The 14,175-nt window shown below is 42.1% G+C and overlaps 1 protein-coding gene across 1 annotated transcript in view; it reads left to right on the top strand.

The window, feature by feature from the left end:
• Positions 1-13,970, top strand: part of LOC130145927 (chloride channel protein C-like) — an 81,071-nt gene extending 67,101 nt beyond the window's left edge. The window contains 3 exon segments of the mRNA XM_056331492.1: positions 10,443-10,557; positions 11,522-11,617; positions 13,719-13,970. Coding sequence (XP_056187467.1) covers positions 10,443-10,557; positions 11,522-11,617; positions 13,719-13,970 — 463 coding nt within the window.
• Positions 13,971-14,175: the final 205 nt, after the last annotated feature.

Raw genomic sequence — 14,175 nt, 5'->3', positions numbered from 1 at the left:
ATTTCTGGCATTGTGCCTGCATTTTTGCGTGTATTTTTTCACCTAGGAAAACCCATCTCTTCCCACCCATTAAGTTTACTGAAACTTCAGCATTTGTGGTTGATGGGAATTGTTATTTTTGTGCCAAAAAGACATTTCCATAAAAATATTGAAGGTAAAGTTGTCAAAAATCCTTGTAGCTTACCATGTTTGAACCGTTCTAGTACACATTTTGATATGCTATATGGGAGTGTGTTGACTACGTAACTGCCAAATTCAAACGAAGTTTGTTTGATACAAATGAAGCGTTCAGAGTACCTAATTTCTGTTTTTGTAACAAAGCTGGGAATCTAAGATTCTTTCAAAAAATAGAACTTTGTGCTCTAAACCACAAAAAGAAATACATTCAAAAGCTGAGGTCTTAATGTAGTTGAAAAGTTACCAAAGCTTAGTGACTGAAAGTATGGCTTCCCATCCAAAGACATTTCAAAAGGTCTAATGTCCTGGAAAACGGATTTTATCCATCTTGAAATAAAGCCTAATTGCTCCTGAAGGTTTTGTTCTGAAAGGGGAGTTAGAGCCTGCTCTTCTGTGTGATCACGCAAATAGCTCTAAGTTTTGTGAGCTTTCCTTAAAAATGTCCAGCTGGCCTGAGCCAAGTGGCAGGGCCCTGCAGAGCTCGGCATCGCCGCCGTGATGCTCCTGGCGGGGCGTCACTCACACAGAGCTGGATGTGGAAACTTACATCAGTGAGGCAAGGAGCGCTGGCAAGGCGGCTGAGGGTTACATCTTTCCACTTCAGAAACTCGGGGGAGATATTAAACATCTGCTTAATCATCAGCAAACTCGCGGCTCTAATTCTCGCTCAAAGGGTGTCGAGTCGAATGGAACCGAGCTGCCAGAGCGCTGCACCTGAGGGGAGGACTTCTGCCCCAGGTTAGCCCCCGGTCCAGAGCCAGAAGAACTGTCTGTGGAGGGAGCCAACTACATTTATATTTGCAACACTTATTTTGCTGCGGCTGTGGCTGCGCTGCACTTTCTGCTTCCTCTGTGGCAGGAGGAAGCCAGGTACCGAACAGTGCGTACTCATAAACCTCCTGCTCGACGGTCCTGCTTTAAATTTCCTGCTTGTAAACTGGGATGGGAAGGGAGACACTCTGCTTTCCACGATCAGAAGACATGGTAGAGCAGCTGTTCCCAGTAACAATAATGACACTACTGCTGATACAAACATTTTCACGATGATGCATGGGAACACTAAATCCAAACCACATTGTTTAGCTAATGCATGCTTTCATTCCGCTAAGGGGGAATGTCACATAACTGAAAGTAAATTGAAGAGATCAGAGTTTAGAAAATATGACAAAGTTGAAAACTTAAAGCTGTATTACACAGTAACATCCTTTAGCAGAGAAACCATTGATCCAAAGCGGTATCCGTATGTGTATTTTATGGCAGTTTATTAGCTATGACTCGCCTCTCGTCAGTCCAGTGAACAGAAACCATTGTGAGTCAGGAATGCTTTCTGCCAAGCAGAGCATATTGATATGTGCTGTGGGAAAGGCGATCTAGCATTGCAACATATCATAGATATGTCAGGCTGTAGGTATGGTTTCTGGTATTTTTCTTTAATCTGCCCTCCCAGTTGGGACTAATGAAACACTGCTCTCAAGGCGTGTGCATGTGCACGTGTACAGAGAGTCCACACACTTGTTTAATAAGGCAAGACCTTTATTTTTCTTAGCAAGAGAAGTACTTGCCTTCAGTAAGCAATGCAGTGCAACAGCTCAGGGACAAATGGAAAGTTAAAGATGAATTGAGACCTGAAACATTTAATTCATAAATTAATTACTGAGCTTAATGATGTCTACCTTAATATTGCGACAGCCTTGCTGCTGGCACACTTGAAATAACTGATATGGATTTGAAAGCTTCTTGGAGAGCTTCTTCTGGCACTGTTGTGGAAAGGTTGCTAAGTTTAGATCACAGGAATGCAAAGTTACTCAATCAAACGCAGAAGTCTGCAAAGTTCATGCAGTAAATGGAGATAAAAATGAGGTTTTGTTTCTTACTAGAAGATCATGAACAGCTTCCCCCCTTCCTTGTCCCTGTGACTTTGCTGTAAGTTCTGAGAAATGGTGTTTCTACCAAGTCTGATATAAGCTAGAAACACCATTAGCAGTGGTTTGGAGGCTGCGTCTGAACTCAGCCAGCAAAGAAGAAAAAAATGGGAGGGAGAGCACGTTAGGGACTTGAAAACTATTTTTAGGTGTGCAGACTAGGGAGCTGACGGCAATACCAAAGTGCTTTTGTGATTACTTGGTTTTCATGTTAGAGAGTAAAGTCTGTCAGCACATTGTTTGTTTTCACTGTCTGGACTCCTGCTTTTGAAAAGCTGATCCAATTAATTTCAATGATACACTATACAGTAATCTTGCCTATTAAAATAAATGGAATCCAGCACTTTCAACTAAAGCCCTTGCCATTATGATCTTCCCATGTATTGTCAGGGTCCTGGAGCACTGCAGCTCGTGAATAACACAGATGGAGGAAGGTTTATAGAGTATGTGGCAGTGGTTTCATTTCATATCTGAAGTGTGAAAATTTTCTTCCAAAGAACAACATCATATGATACTTTTAAAATTAGTAGGCCTGTTTGGCCATACAAATAATTGTTCAGGTGCTGTAGGACTTGTGATGGAGCCCTTTGGAGGGAAAACTGGAGTGCTGCAGAGGCTGTGCGCTAAGTCAAAAAGCCAAATTAAAAACGTATGCAGCCTCACTGCAGCATGTGGGTGGCTTTTAGGCAAGTGCAGAGTGTTGTTAAATGTTGAAATCAAATATAGGCATGGGGAAACCTGGTGTGTGAATGGAAAGACTGATTGCATACTTGCCCTGTCATTTAAATGTGTGGTAGGTTCCTCTGATATTGAAAATCTGCCTGGTAACAAGTCAGCTTGTAGAGAAATACAAATGTGATCCTAAGCCTTCATCCTTTCCTAAAATCTAGCCTTTCTGTAGGGTTGAATTTACAGTTTATTAACAGCTGCCTTTGCATTTTCATGTTGAAGCTGTGAACTTACTGTCTGCTCATTCACCCCGCTGATGGTGCCCATAAAAGCAGACAGCTGGCAACTTAAGTAATGAATATTAACCTCAAAACACAGCACTGAGGTGGAAGAAATCCCTGTTTTGTAGATCTGAAAACTGAGGCACAAAGATTAAATATTTATTCAGCATCCTTTGAAAGGCTGTGGCATGGACAGGATTTGAGGAAAACCTCAGTCCACTACTTGATAATGACCTTTTTATCATCTTGTAGGTAAATGCCAAAAATTCATGCAAAGCTCCTTCTTGGTTTGAAGAACAAAACATTAAGTAAACAGTAATTATTTAGGCTGCCTAACCTGAAACAACCCTGTAACCCTGAGATTTTTCTGTGTAAGACATGGATTCAGTGGATTTTAAAACAGTTCCTGGTATGTGATGATCTAGTTCTTACCTACTGTCTAGCTCACCGTATACAGGATACTCTTTTTCACCAGTTAAAAAAAGGCACAATGCTATTTGAAGTCAAGAAAAATGCATTTTGTATACTAGCGGCTATCTTACCAAGAACATAAAGTAACAACTGTTCTTAAATAGAATTCACATTTTACAGTCCATGTAAAAAGCTTCTCTCATCAGGCCCTTTTGGAAGAGTTGCATGCTTCCGCTAGAACTTCTGCTGAGGGCAGAGCAGTGATCAGATCCTACAAAATCCTCTAAGCACTCCTTTCGTTTCTACTGCTATGGAAGTTGAAGGTGCAAGACACTAAGTCTTAGCTGCATCAAGTTTTCAGAGACTTGTTGATATTGTGAAATAATTTATACCAGCCAGGTATCAGGATGAGGAAGGACCGTGAAGAGTCCCAGGGTGCCATATTCAGTTATTTTAGTGATTTATTGTTTTTAGTTAGTGATTTATTGTATTTAGTTAGTGATTTATTGTTACTTGTTACTGTTCTTTTGTCATTGTTTTCTCAAAATGACTGACAGAAATCCAAATTTAGTAACTGATGCTGCTGGATTTTAAACATGTCTGAGAGAAACTCTGAGACAGTAGATTTTTAATACATGGAAGGATATTTGTTTTATTCTGGTCAGAATATGTTAATCACTGGCCCCCACTGAGTTGAATATTGGCCAAAAAATACGCTATAATCAGAATCACAGAATGGTCAGGGTTGGAAGGCACCTCTGGAGATCATCTAGTCCAACTCCCTGCTAGAGCAGGTTCACCTACAGCAGGTTGCACAGAGCCTCATCCAGGCGGGTTCCCACAGCCTCTCTGGGCAGCCTGTGCCAGGGCTCTGTCACCCTCAAAGTAAGAAGTTTTTCCTCATATTCAGATGGAAGTTCCTATGCTGCTGTTTGTGCCTGTTGCCCCTTGTCCTGTCACTGGGCACCACTGAAAAGAGCCTGGCCCCATCCTTTTGACACTCGCCCTTAAGATATTTGCAGACATCGATAAGGCCCCCTCTCAGTCTTCTCTTCTCCAGGCTGAACAGCCCCAGCTCCCTCAGCCTTTCCTCACAAGGGAGATGCTCCAGCCCCCTCATCATCTTTGCAGCCCCCTGCTGGGCCCTCTCCAGCAGTTCCCTGTCTCTCCTGAACTGGGGAGCCCAGAACTGGACACAGCACTCCAGATGGGGCCTCACCAGGGCAGAGCAGAGGGGGAGGACAACCTCCCTTGACCTGCTGGCCACACTCCTCCTGATGCACCCCAGGATCCCATTGACCTCCTTGGCTATCAGGGCATGCTGCTGGCTCATGGCCAGCGTGCTGTCCACCAGGACTCCCAGGTCCTTCTCCACAGAGCTGCCTCCCAGCAGGTCACCCCCAGCCTGTACTGGTGCATGGGGTTGTTCCTCCCCGGGTGCAGGACCTCACACTTGCCTTTGCTGAGCTTCATTGGGCTCCTCTCCACCCAACTCTCCGGCGTGTCCAGGCCTCGCTGAATGGTAGCACAGCTTTCTAGTGTGTCAGCCACTCCTCCCAGTTTTGTATCAGCAAACTTGCTGAGGACACACTGTGTCCCTTCATCCAGGTCACTGATGAATAAGCTGAACAGGACTGGACCCAGTGCTGACCCCTGGGGAACACCACGAGCTACAGGCCTTCAGCAAGACTGTGCCACTGATCACAGCCCTCTGAGCTCTGCCATTCAGCCAGTTCTCAACCCACCTCACTGTACACCCATCTAAACCACACTGCCTGAGTTCACCTATGAGGATGTTATGGGAGAAGGTGTCAAAAGCCTTGCTGAGGTGAAGGTAGACAACATCCATCTCCCTTCCCTCATCTACCCAGCCAGCCATTCCATCACAGAAGGCTGTTAGGTTGGTCAGGCATGATTTCCCCCTTGGTGAATCCATGTTGACTACTCCTGACAACCTTCTTTTCCTAGTCATGCTTAGAGGTGACCACCGGGATGAGCTGTTCCATGACCTTTCCAGGGATGGAGGTGAGGCTGACCAGCCTGTAGTGTCCTGGGTCATCCTTCTTGCCCTTTTTGAAGACTTGAGTGATATTGGCTTTCCTCCATTTCTCAGGCACCTCTCCTGTTCTCCATGACCTTTCAAAGTTGATGGAGAGTGGCTTGGCAGTAACATCTGCCAGCTCCCTCAGCTGGTACTCAGCACTTGGAGGTGCATTCCATTAAGGCTCACGGATTGGTGTGCGTCAGGTTTGCTTAAGTGATCTCTAATGTGATCCTCCTTGATCAAGTGATAGTCTTTCTTTCTCCAGACTTCCTCTCTTGTCTCCAGGGTCTGGGAAACTGGAGGGCTGGCCTTGGCAGTAAAGACTGAGGCAAAGAAGGCATTCGGTAACTCCGCCTTCTCTGTGTCCTTTGTCACAAGGGCACCCACCTCATTTAGCAGTCAGCCCACACTTTCCCTAGCCATCCTTTTCCTGCTGATGTACTTGATGAAGCCCTTCTTGTTGTCCCTGACCTCCTCCACCAGATTTAGTTCCAAACAGGCCTTACCCTTCCTAATTGCTTCCCTGCATGTTCTGACATCCCTGTATTCCTCCCAAGTGGCCTGTCCTTTTTCCCACATCCACACAAACTTGCTGCTTCTGTTTTTGCCAGAAGCTCCTTGCTCATCCATGCAGGCCTCCTGCCCCTTTGCTCAAAAATAAACCAGTGAATAATCAGCTCAAGAATAAAAACCATGCAGGTACCTTTGGTGGATTAATGCAGGAGAAATAACCCTAAAACTTTCTGAAGCAAGCTAAAAATGATGCTTCAGGTTCTCTAATCCTCCCTCCTCTCCCCGCCCCACTGTGTATTTTATCCATTCACTTTGGGAGAGTTCTGCCCTGAATGCTTTTGCCAGTGACATCACCTTTTAATCTTCCTTCTGTTCATTTGCAGCTACTTTGGAGCTGCAGTTCCTTTTATGTCACTCCCCCAATATTTAGAATTTGTAGTTTCCTCAGATAATTGGCCATCTTGACAAGAAGAGTGACACAATCAGCTGTCAGATACTTTTCATTCCTGACTTCTATGCCAAATCTGACATGTGGATATTGGGATAATAATGTGTTATCTTAATTAGGTGTATCTTCATGATGCATGCTTTATAACAGATAGAGCATATGAAACTACTGCGATGCTTTGCCAGAGTATCTTTGAAATGAGATTCCCTACTCCAGGGTTTTCTTCCTTCTTAAATAAATAAAGAGTAAATGAACAATTGCAGACTCCAAGTCTAAATCCTAGCACTTCCTGTTAAACCTCACAAAATAGTGCAAGAAACATGTTTGGTCTGCTTTTTAAGGCTTGATGATGTGATAGGAAGGATGTTGTATGTAACATCAAAGAGTGATGTTGTTATACCTCTGAAGCATGACTTCTGGAAGTCTGAGTGAAATAATGTATGTTCATTTTTCTCCTGAATATGGCACTTTTTAATAGGCTTGGATTCTTATCAGAAATGTTCCAGCAGTTTCCTTCATTGTGTTTGTGTGTGCTTTTTTTTTTTGACTAGCCAAATTTCTCTCACACTTCCCAAGGCCCTGTTAAGTGACTCCTTGCTGGGTTTAGTTAAGAGCGGTGCCGAGCAAATTGCAAGCTGCCAAAACCAGCCAACAAACCACTGGTGATAAGCAAATGTTTCTGCTCTTTCAGCTCATGGTGAATGTTGCTGTTTTTTTAATTCCAGCCCATGATGTTCAAGTGGAAAATGGCGGTCTGGACTACGGACAGACCTGAACAGTGTTTTGGACCTCAGCTTACAGAGTCTGGGAAAGGATCAGGGTGGATCATAACTTTCGCACTTGACATCTATATATACATGTTAGGATTAAAGTCTTGAGAGTATTCCTGGCCCAGTGATCATCCTTGTAAGTGACTTCTTGGAGGTGTATGTGATGGTCTTGGAGGAGAATTTAGATCTGTGTATTTATATCTCACTAAGAACGATTACAGACCTGTTTGTGAAAGACCATAAAATGTGAATCTTTACAGAGCCCTGCAGAACAAAGTGTGTCATGCACCAAAGGTAATTCATAGGGCATGACTGCATTGATTTCTTCTCTATGTCCCCTACTGTAGTGAATACGTTATGAGTATATTGTGTTTTTCTCCATTTGCTCCTCCAAACGTAGCCTGAAGGGAGTAGATCTTGCCTGTTGGAGCATGCCTATACTCTTCTTTTTAGTGTGTTCTCATCATTGTCCTCAAACCCAAGTCCATTAATTGTCTATGCAACATGTCCATATGCTGGCATGCGCATGGCAAGAGGCTTAGGGCATGCCAGTGACTTTCCCAGGAGGAGAGATGTGAGCCCAGGGCAAAGTATTTCCTCAGTGCAGTTTTCTCAGCAGTTAGCTCTGCTGCAGTGTTGCACTTTCCTTTGTCATCTGAAACAGATTTTATGAAAGCCAAAGCTGGCCAGTTATTAAATTCAGACAAATAAAGTTTCTGTAGTTATGAAGGATAGTGAATTCCTTGTTTGTCCTGTGAATGGGATGTGCTTTAAAGGTGGGAGCAGGTGACAGACTCCTAGTATTCCTGGCTGTGCCACTGATTTGCTTCAGAACTGATGTCTTTCCACAAGTTGTATTCACATTCAGGTCTTCACCTGTAAAAGGATGGTACCTATATCCCAGCCACAGGCATGCTTATTTATAAATCCCATTGAGAACCTTAGATGAGAGACCAATGTCTACGTTAACAAAATGCAGATTTCAAGACTGGCTCTACAGAGTGAAACAGCTGGCTGTCTCAGGAGAAAGGTGACTGCTTCACAATTCTAACCAGCCTATGGGAGATGGAGGTAATAGGATAGTTTCATTCAAGTGTGTGTTCCAGATCTGAACTAAAATGCGGAGGTAGATGCTCCCAGAGTATTTTGTTTTTATGTTGGACAAAAGGTAGACTACATAAAAGACCCAAAACAAGCGAAACGGCAGTTAATTTTAATACAGTGGAAACTAGTTTAATGTCGCCTCTTCATGTGTGAGAGCTCAATAGTATCTCATAGTAAGTTTGCTGTTTTCTTTGTGTTCTTTACAGTTTTGATCCAGCTTCATCAAATGCAGGACAAAGAAGTATTGAATAGTGAAGGGAAGACTGTTTGGAAAGAAAATAATAGAACAGCAAACAGCCTGCTGGTCAGAGCAGCCAGTGGGAACGGGGGGGGGGGGGCTGGTTGTACAGATCCCTGTTTATTCAGCATGGAACCCCTCCAACAGGAGAAATTAAGACTGCTATACATAGCCACTAATGTGCTTGTTATGAAGGAGACCATGGAGAAAGGACCTGAACCTAGTTCTTCCATATCCTGCCCCTAGGGAGGGTACTAACCACCAGCTTTTGGATCTGGCAGGCACGTTGTCTTAGTGCAAGTCCTCTGCTGTGGAGTGCTAATCCCACCTTGCAGCAGACCGTTCTTTCCCAGGAGACATTGTGTTAAAACTAATGAATTCCTATAACAAATTTTGGTTTGAACAAAGCAGTATTTTTGGATACAGAAATATTTATTTGAAAAATTCCCAGCTTATGCTTGGTGTTCCGGTCACAAAAGCCACTTTGTACCTCATTTGTATTTCTCGGGGGCCCTAATGAAGATTGTGTGTCTCCTTTCCTCTGGGTCCCTCAAGCACATAATTTAGCAGTGTGTTGCACATCTTAGTACTACTGTAGTAACTCCTCGTTGTAATCACAGACCAGGGCTAACGTGATGTTACATACGTTGCAAAACAAAAAGCTTTGTGGTGGTCCCCAAGGTGTTTGTTATCTAAACATAAGTTAAAAGGCTGGAAGTGGACGGTGTGGGTAGAGTGTGTGTGTGTGTAGCAAGGAATATAAATGATATAAAGATGCTAAGATATAAGTGATAATTTTAAATATATTTTTTGGCAAGGCCTTATATGTGTAGTGCAGAAGGGAAGAATGCTAAAGAAAGGTTTGAAATGATATAATTATTGATAAAGATATCCATTTTCACATGACTAAATCAGCAAGAATATTAAATGTCTTAATGAACTCTGGAGTGCAGTACTGTGAGAGAAGGTTTCACTGATGATTTAAAATATGACATGATTTTTTTGCAGATATTGTGTTTTAATGTAGGTGTTACTTAAGAAGGATGTGGGAAGGACAACAGTCTGTCTACTTATATTCAGATAATCGTATTTGTTTATTATTGGTATTGTCTTGCTGGGTGCAAACTAGACAGTGTATGAGCTGGTCCTGCCAAGCAGATTGATCGAGGTCAAGAAGAACATGTAGGATAGACGATGTCCTTTAATCTAATTAGACAAACGTAAACCAGAAAATACCTTGTGTGATGCTGCTATTGCTGATGGAAATTTGGGAAAGTGAAATATATGGTCAGGCCATCATACTCTAGAATCATAGACTATCTCAAGTTGGAGGGGACCTATATATATATCATGAGTCCAACTCCTTGTTCCTCACATGATTGACTAAAACTAAACCATATGACTAAGAGCATCATCCAGATGCTCCTTGAACTCTGACAGGCTTGGTGCCTTGAGCTTCCCTGGGGAGCCTGTTCCAGTGAGTGACCACCCTCTCAGTGAAGAACCTTTTCCTAATATCCAATCCAAACTTCCCCTGATGTATCTTCATTTCTATCGCTGATCACCAGAGAGAGATCAGCACCTGCTCCCCCTGAGGAAGGTGTAGGCTGCGATGAGGTCACCCCTCAGTCTTCTCTTCAAGCTGAACAAACAGCGGCTTCTTGTAAGTCTTGCCCTCAAGGCCTTTCACCATCTTGGTTGCCTTTCTGTGGATACACTTTAATAATCTGATGTCCTTATATTGAGGTGCCCAAAACTGCACACAGTACTTAAGGTACCATCATATAGCTGCTGCTAAAGCAATGTGTGCTTGCTTTTTAAAATTTGCCCCTTATAATGAATGTAGTCCTCTTCTCTAACCTTAGGTTAGAACTGTGCATGCTTTTGGAGAATGAGCGCATCTCTGAACCAGAGACAAATGATGAGTCTTTCTCCTCCTCTCATCCTCTCTGCTATGAGAAGCTAACCTCTTTTCTTTCAGTTCTTTCCTTTAATCAGCATGTATACGGGTGATTTAGGATGAGTTCTCCATGAAGGATGAAATGATGTAATGTATGTGGTTGAGATAAAGAAGTATTCAGGTGCAATTTAAATTAAAGGATGGCCAGAGACCTTCCAGGGACAGCTGTCATAAACTATAATGCCACTTGGAGTCTGGATGTTGTGGAAGACTGCTGGCAAAGAATTTCCTTGCTCAGATAAGCTGGTCCAATCTTCTCTCTCTCAACTTCTCTATGGGTAGCAGAATTATTATAATATTTAATTCTGTATGGGATAGCACCTCTCTGAATGATGAGTGTTTATAAAAGCTTTCAAACTTGAAAAGCATGTAGCATTCTTCCCTTTGATAAATGACTAAAGGATTTTTAGGAATAGTAAACATTAAGCGTGGTAGAAGAAAATAGTTTATTACCAAGACAAGACTGGTAACATAGTTTTGAGCAATTTATACAGGCACAGCTGGAAAGTCATCATATATTATTGAAGCTTGGTTTGCAAATGGGAATCTGGCTGGCAAAACAATGTTGAGAAGGAGCGGGGCAATTATGTATAGGATGAGGTGCCAGGATACAAATAGCTTCTCCTTTGGAAGAGGGCTGAAGCTCAGCTGATGGCTGATACCAGTTTTGTTGCATTTTTCTGCACTATGCTATCATGTAATTACCACTTAGTGTGTGAATTTTCACAGCGTGAAAAACCTCACCCCTAAGTCAACAGAATTTACGTTGTCTTAATAGAGATACAGTTACACTAAGTAAAGTGTTTTATTTTAAATTGCTTATTTAAGCCTTATTGGCAAAAGAATTTGTAAAGTTTGGACAAGCTTTGCCAGTGTAGCTCTGCTAGAAAACTTTTTCTTAAGAGTCAGACTGGGAAGCTTTTGAACCTTGGGTTCTAATGTGCAGCACAGAAAGAAAGAGAAATGGATTCTTGCCTATTCCAGATAACAGTGAAGAAGCTGCCCAATCTGTCGCACCTAACCATGCTGCTGAATCGCTAAGCTACAGATCCCCGGTATCAGCAACTCTTCATCAATCTGGTAAGACTGAAGCCAGCTCTAAAAACAAACATTTCCTCCATGAACAATGTGTTTGTTATATTTTCTCATTTGTTTATGATGGCTGTGTCAGCCGCACTGATTTACATAAACACTGCCAATCCTGGGACGTTACATTCTCAACAAAAGTAGCTGAGTACAAACAGCATTCCGAAGTTTTAATTCATATTGTATAAACATAACAGATGTTGATAAAATGAGCCAAAAAGAAAATACAACAAAAGAGACCATTTCAAGGGGGCTTTTGATTAAAATACATTCCAGATTGACAAAATGATACAATGTTAATGGAATAGATCATTTAAATGTCATTATTTGGCTCTTGTAGTCCTATAAAGCAAATACAACGCAATACTTTTGAGGTTTTAGGCTCCATTACGGTACAGTGCCTATATATCAACTTATAAATAAAGCTATATTTCTTTCCCCTTTTATTTTTTTTTTAATCCCTGCTATGACATTGCCACATTTATTTCCTAAATACTATACTAAAATACTGGGTCCAAAAGCAATAATGCGTTTGGTATACTGAATAAAGCCTAAAATAAACCTGTTATAAACAAATGTAGTTTCTGCCTTGGTGACTTCCAGTCTGCAGCATTGAAACTGAGGCGGGGAGGACCCTAGGAAATCCAGGCCAGAGAGCCTAATTCAGATGGGTTTTATTTAAGAAGATATAAAATCTGCTTCTGTTTACTTAGGTGTAACGAAGATGAGACTGAGTTTTAGATTCATCTAGTCTGAATCCCTTGCTTTGAGAATAGCTAGAAGCAGAGAAAAGTTATAAAACCCACAACAATCCTAATATCCATTATCTAGTTTGGTTTAAGAGTTTCCTTTTAACAGATGGGGAAACTGAGGTGGAGAGAGGGTGCATGGCTTTTCAAAGCTCAAGATGAGGTTATACATGGCAGTAGAAGCCAGCTCAGCCGAGACTCAGTCCAGTGCCTGCACCATTGGGCCACACAAGTTACTTGTTATGGGAAACCTATTGCACTCAATTAGGTTTCACATTGATACCTAACCTTTTAGTGCCTGATGTGATTCCTGAAGCACAAACTTTAGTATCCCTTCCTACAACTTGTTATGATCACTCGTGAAAGCTCTGTTTCTGATATCCACAGAAATAACCACTGTGAAGTCTTTGGGCATAATGATTTCCTGTGGCAGTGAGTTCCACAGCAAAATGATGTGTGGTATAGAAAGAAGAAACCATTTTGCCTTTAATTTTTTTCCTCTTTGAATGTCTTGTCAGTCCTGTAAATGAAAGAGGGAGAAGAGACGTGTCCCTCTATCTGTGCATTGATTTATATTATTTTATCATGTCTTTGTTTCATTTTCCTGCTGTCTGGGGAAGCATACACCTGGGAAGCATAATACACCTTCTCTGGCAGAACAGGCCAAGTCATAAGAAGGATGCTGTAGAATTAAATGAAAAGTAAAAACCTAGTGAATACCTATATAAGCTATAAAGACCAGCTTGGTTAACAATAAAGCGGTCTTTAGCTCTGTTTCTATCAAGAAACAGTTATAGCCCTCATAGTTTTCAGTGACCAGTTTAGTACTTGCAGACCTTCTTCTTAGAGCCATATGATTGTTTTCTTTGTCCTCTTTCCTGCAGTCTATGTGAATTGACTTTTATAAGCATTGACTGCAAAATATTACAGGATGTCATAAATGGTTGTGTAATGAGATAGCAGCTATAAAAAAACTTAAGACTTAATAAATATTAAGGTCACTGACTATTTCCAAGTAAAAACTCAGACCATATCAATGGAGCTCAACTTAGCTTTTCTAGCCTGTGAGATTTGGGTACATTCCAGTCATAATAGTTTATTTAGAGTGAACCTGATGGTTTACCAAAAAAAGAAAGTGTCTTTTTACTATGGTATTTCCTGGTGTTTTAGGTATAATTGGGGATGGGGAACAGGGAGAGAAGAACTAATGTTCTTATTGGCTCCTGTCCCTCAGCTCTGCTACCCCTCTCCCCAGCCTCCTTCTTCTGCCTCTCCTTCCCACCCCTGTGGCAGGGGTGCGCTCATGCTTTTGTGTTCTCCCTATGTCTTCTCTCTTTGCCTCACAGGACCCGTACATAAACAAATCTGCAATGTCAGTCCAAGCTCATTTCTCACTGCAACACACCTACATCATCTTCCACACCCTGAGGCTGTGCCACCTTACTGTTGTTGACCCACAGAACTGAGTGGTTGGGGTGATCACTAGGAAGGACCTGCTGCCTTTCCCACTAAAGGAGAAGCTCAGGCTCCAGCTGGCACCACAGAGCCCTGATGCAGGTGAACAGCCCCTGAATTCATGGCCATGGATACGTTCTTAGGCTTTGCCACTTCTTTTTGAGGCCATGTTCTTCCTTGGGAAAAAAAAAATCAGAGCTTTTCCACTTGATCCCTTCTGGAGAAGAGATGCTTAAAAGCTGTTGTATCTAGACATGTAGGAATGGAGCCCAGAGCTATGTCTCTTCAGCTGTTTGATGATTGTGAAATCCATTAATTTAAATGCTTGTGAGACAAAATAAGAGTTCG

The sequence above is a fragment of the Falco biarmicus genome, chromosome 3 (assembly GCF_023638135.1).
Source record: "Falco biarmicus isolate bFalBia1 chromosome 3, bFalBia1.pri, whole genome shotgun sequence".
Lineage (NCBI taxonomy): Eukaryota > Metazoa > Chordata > Aves > Falconiformes > Falconidae > Falco > Falco biarmicus.
This window is presented reverse-complemented; position numbering and strand designations above follow the sequence as displayed.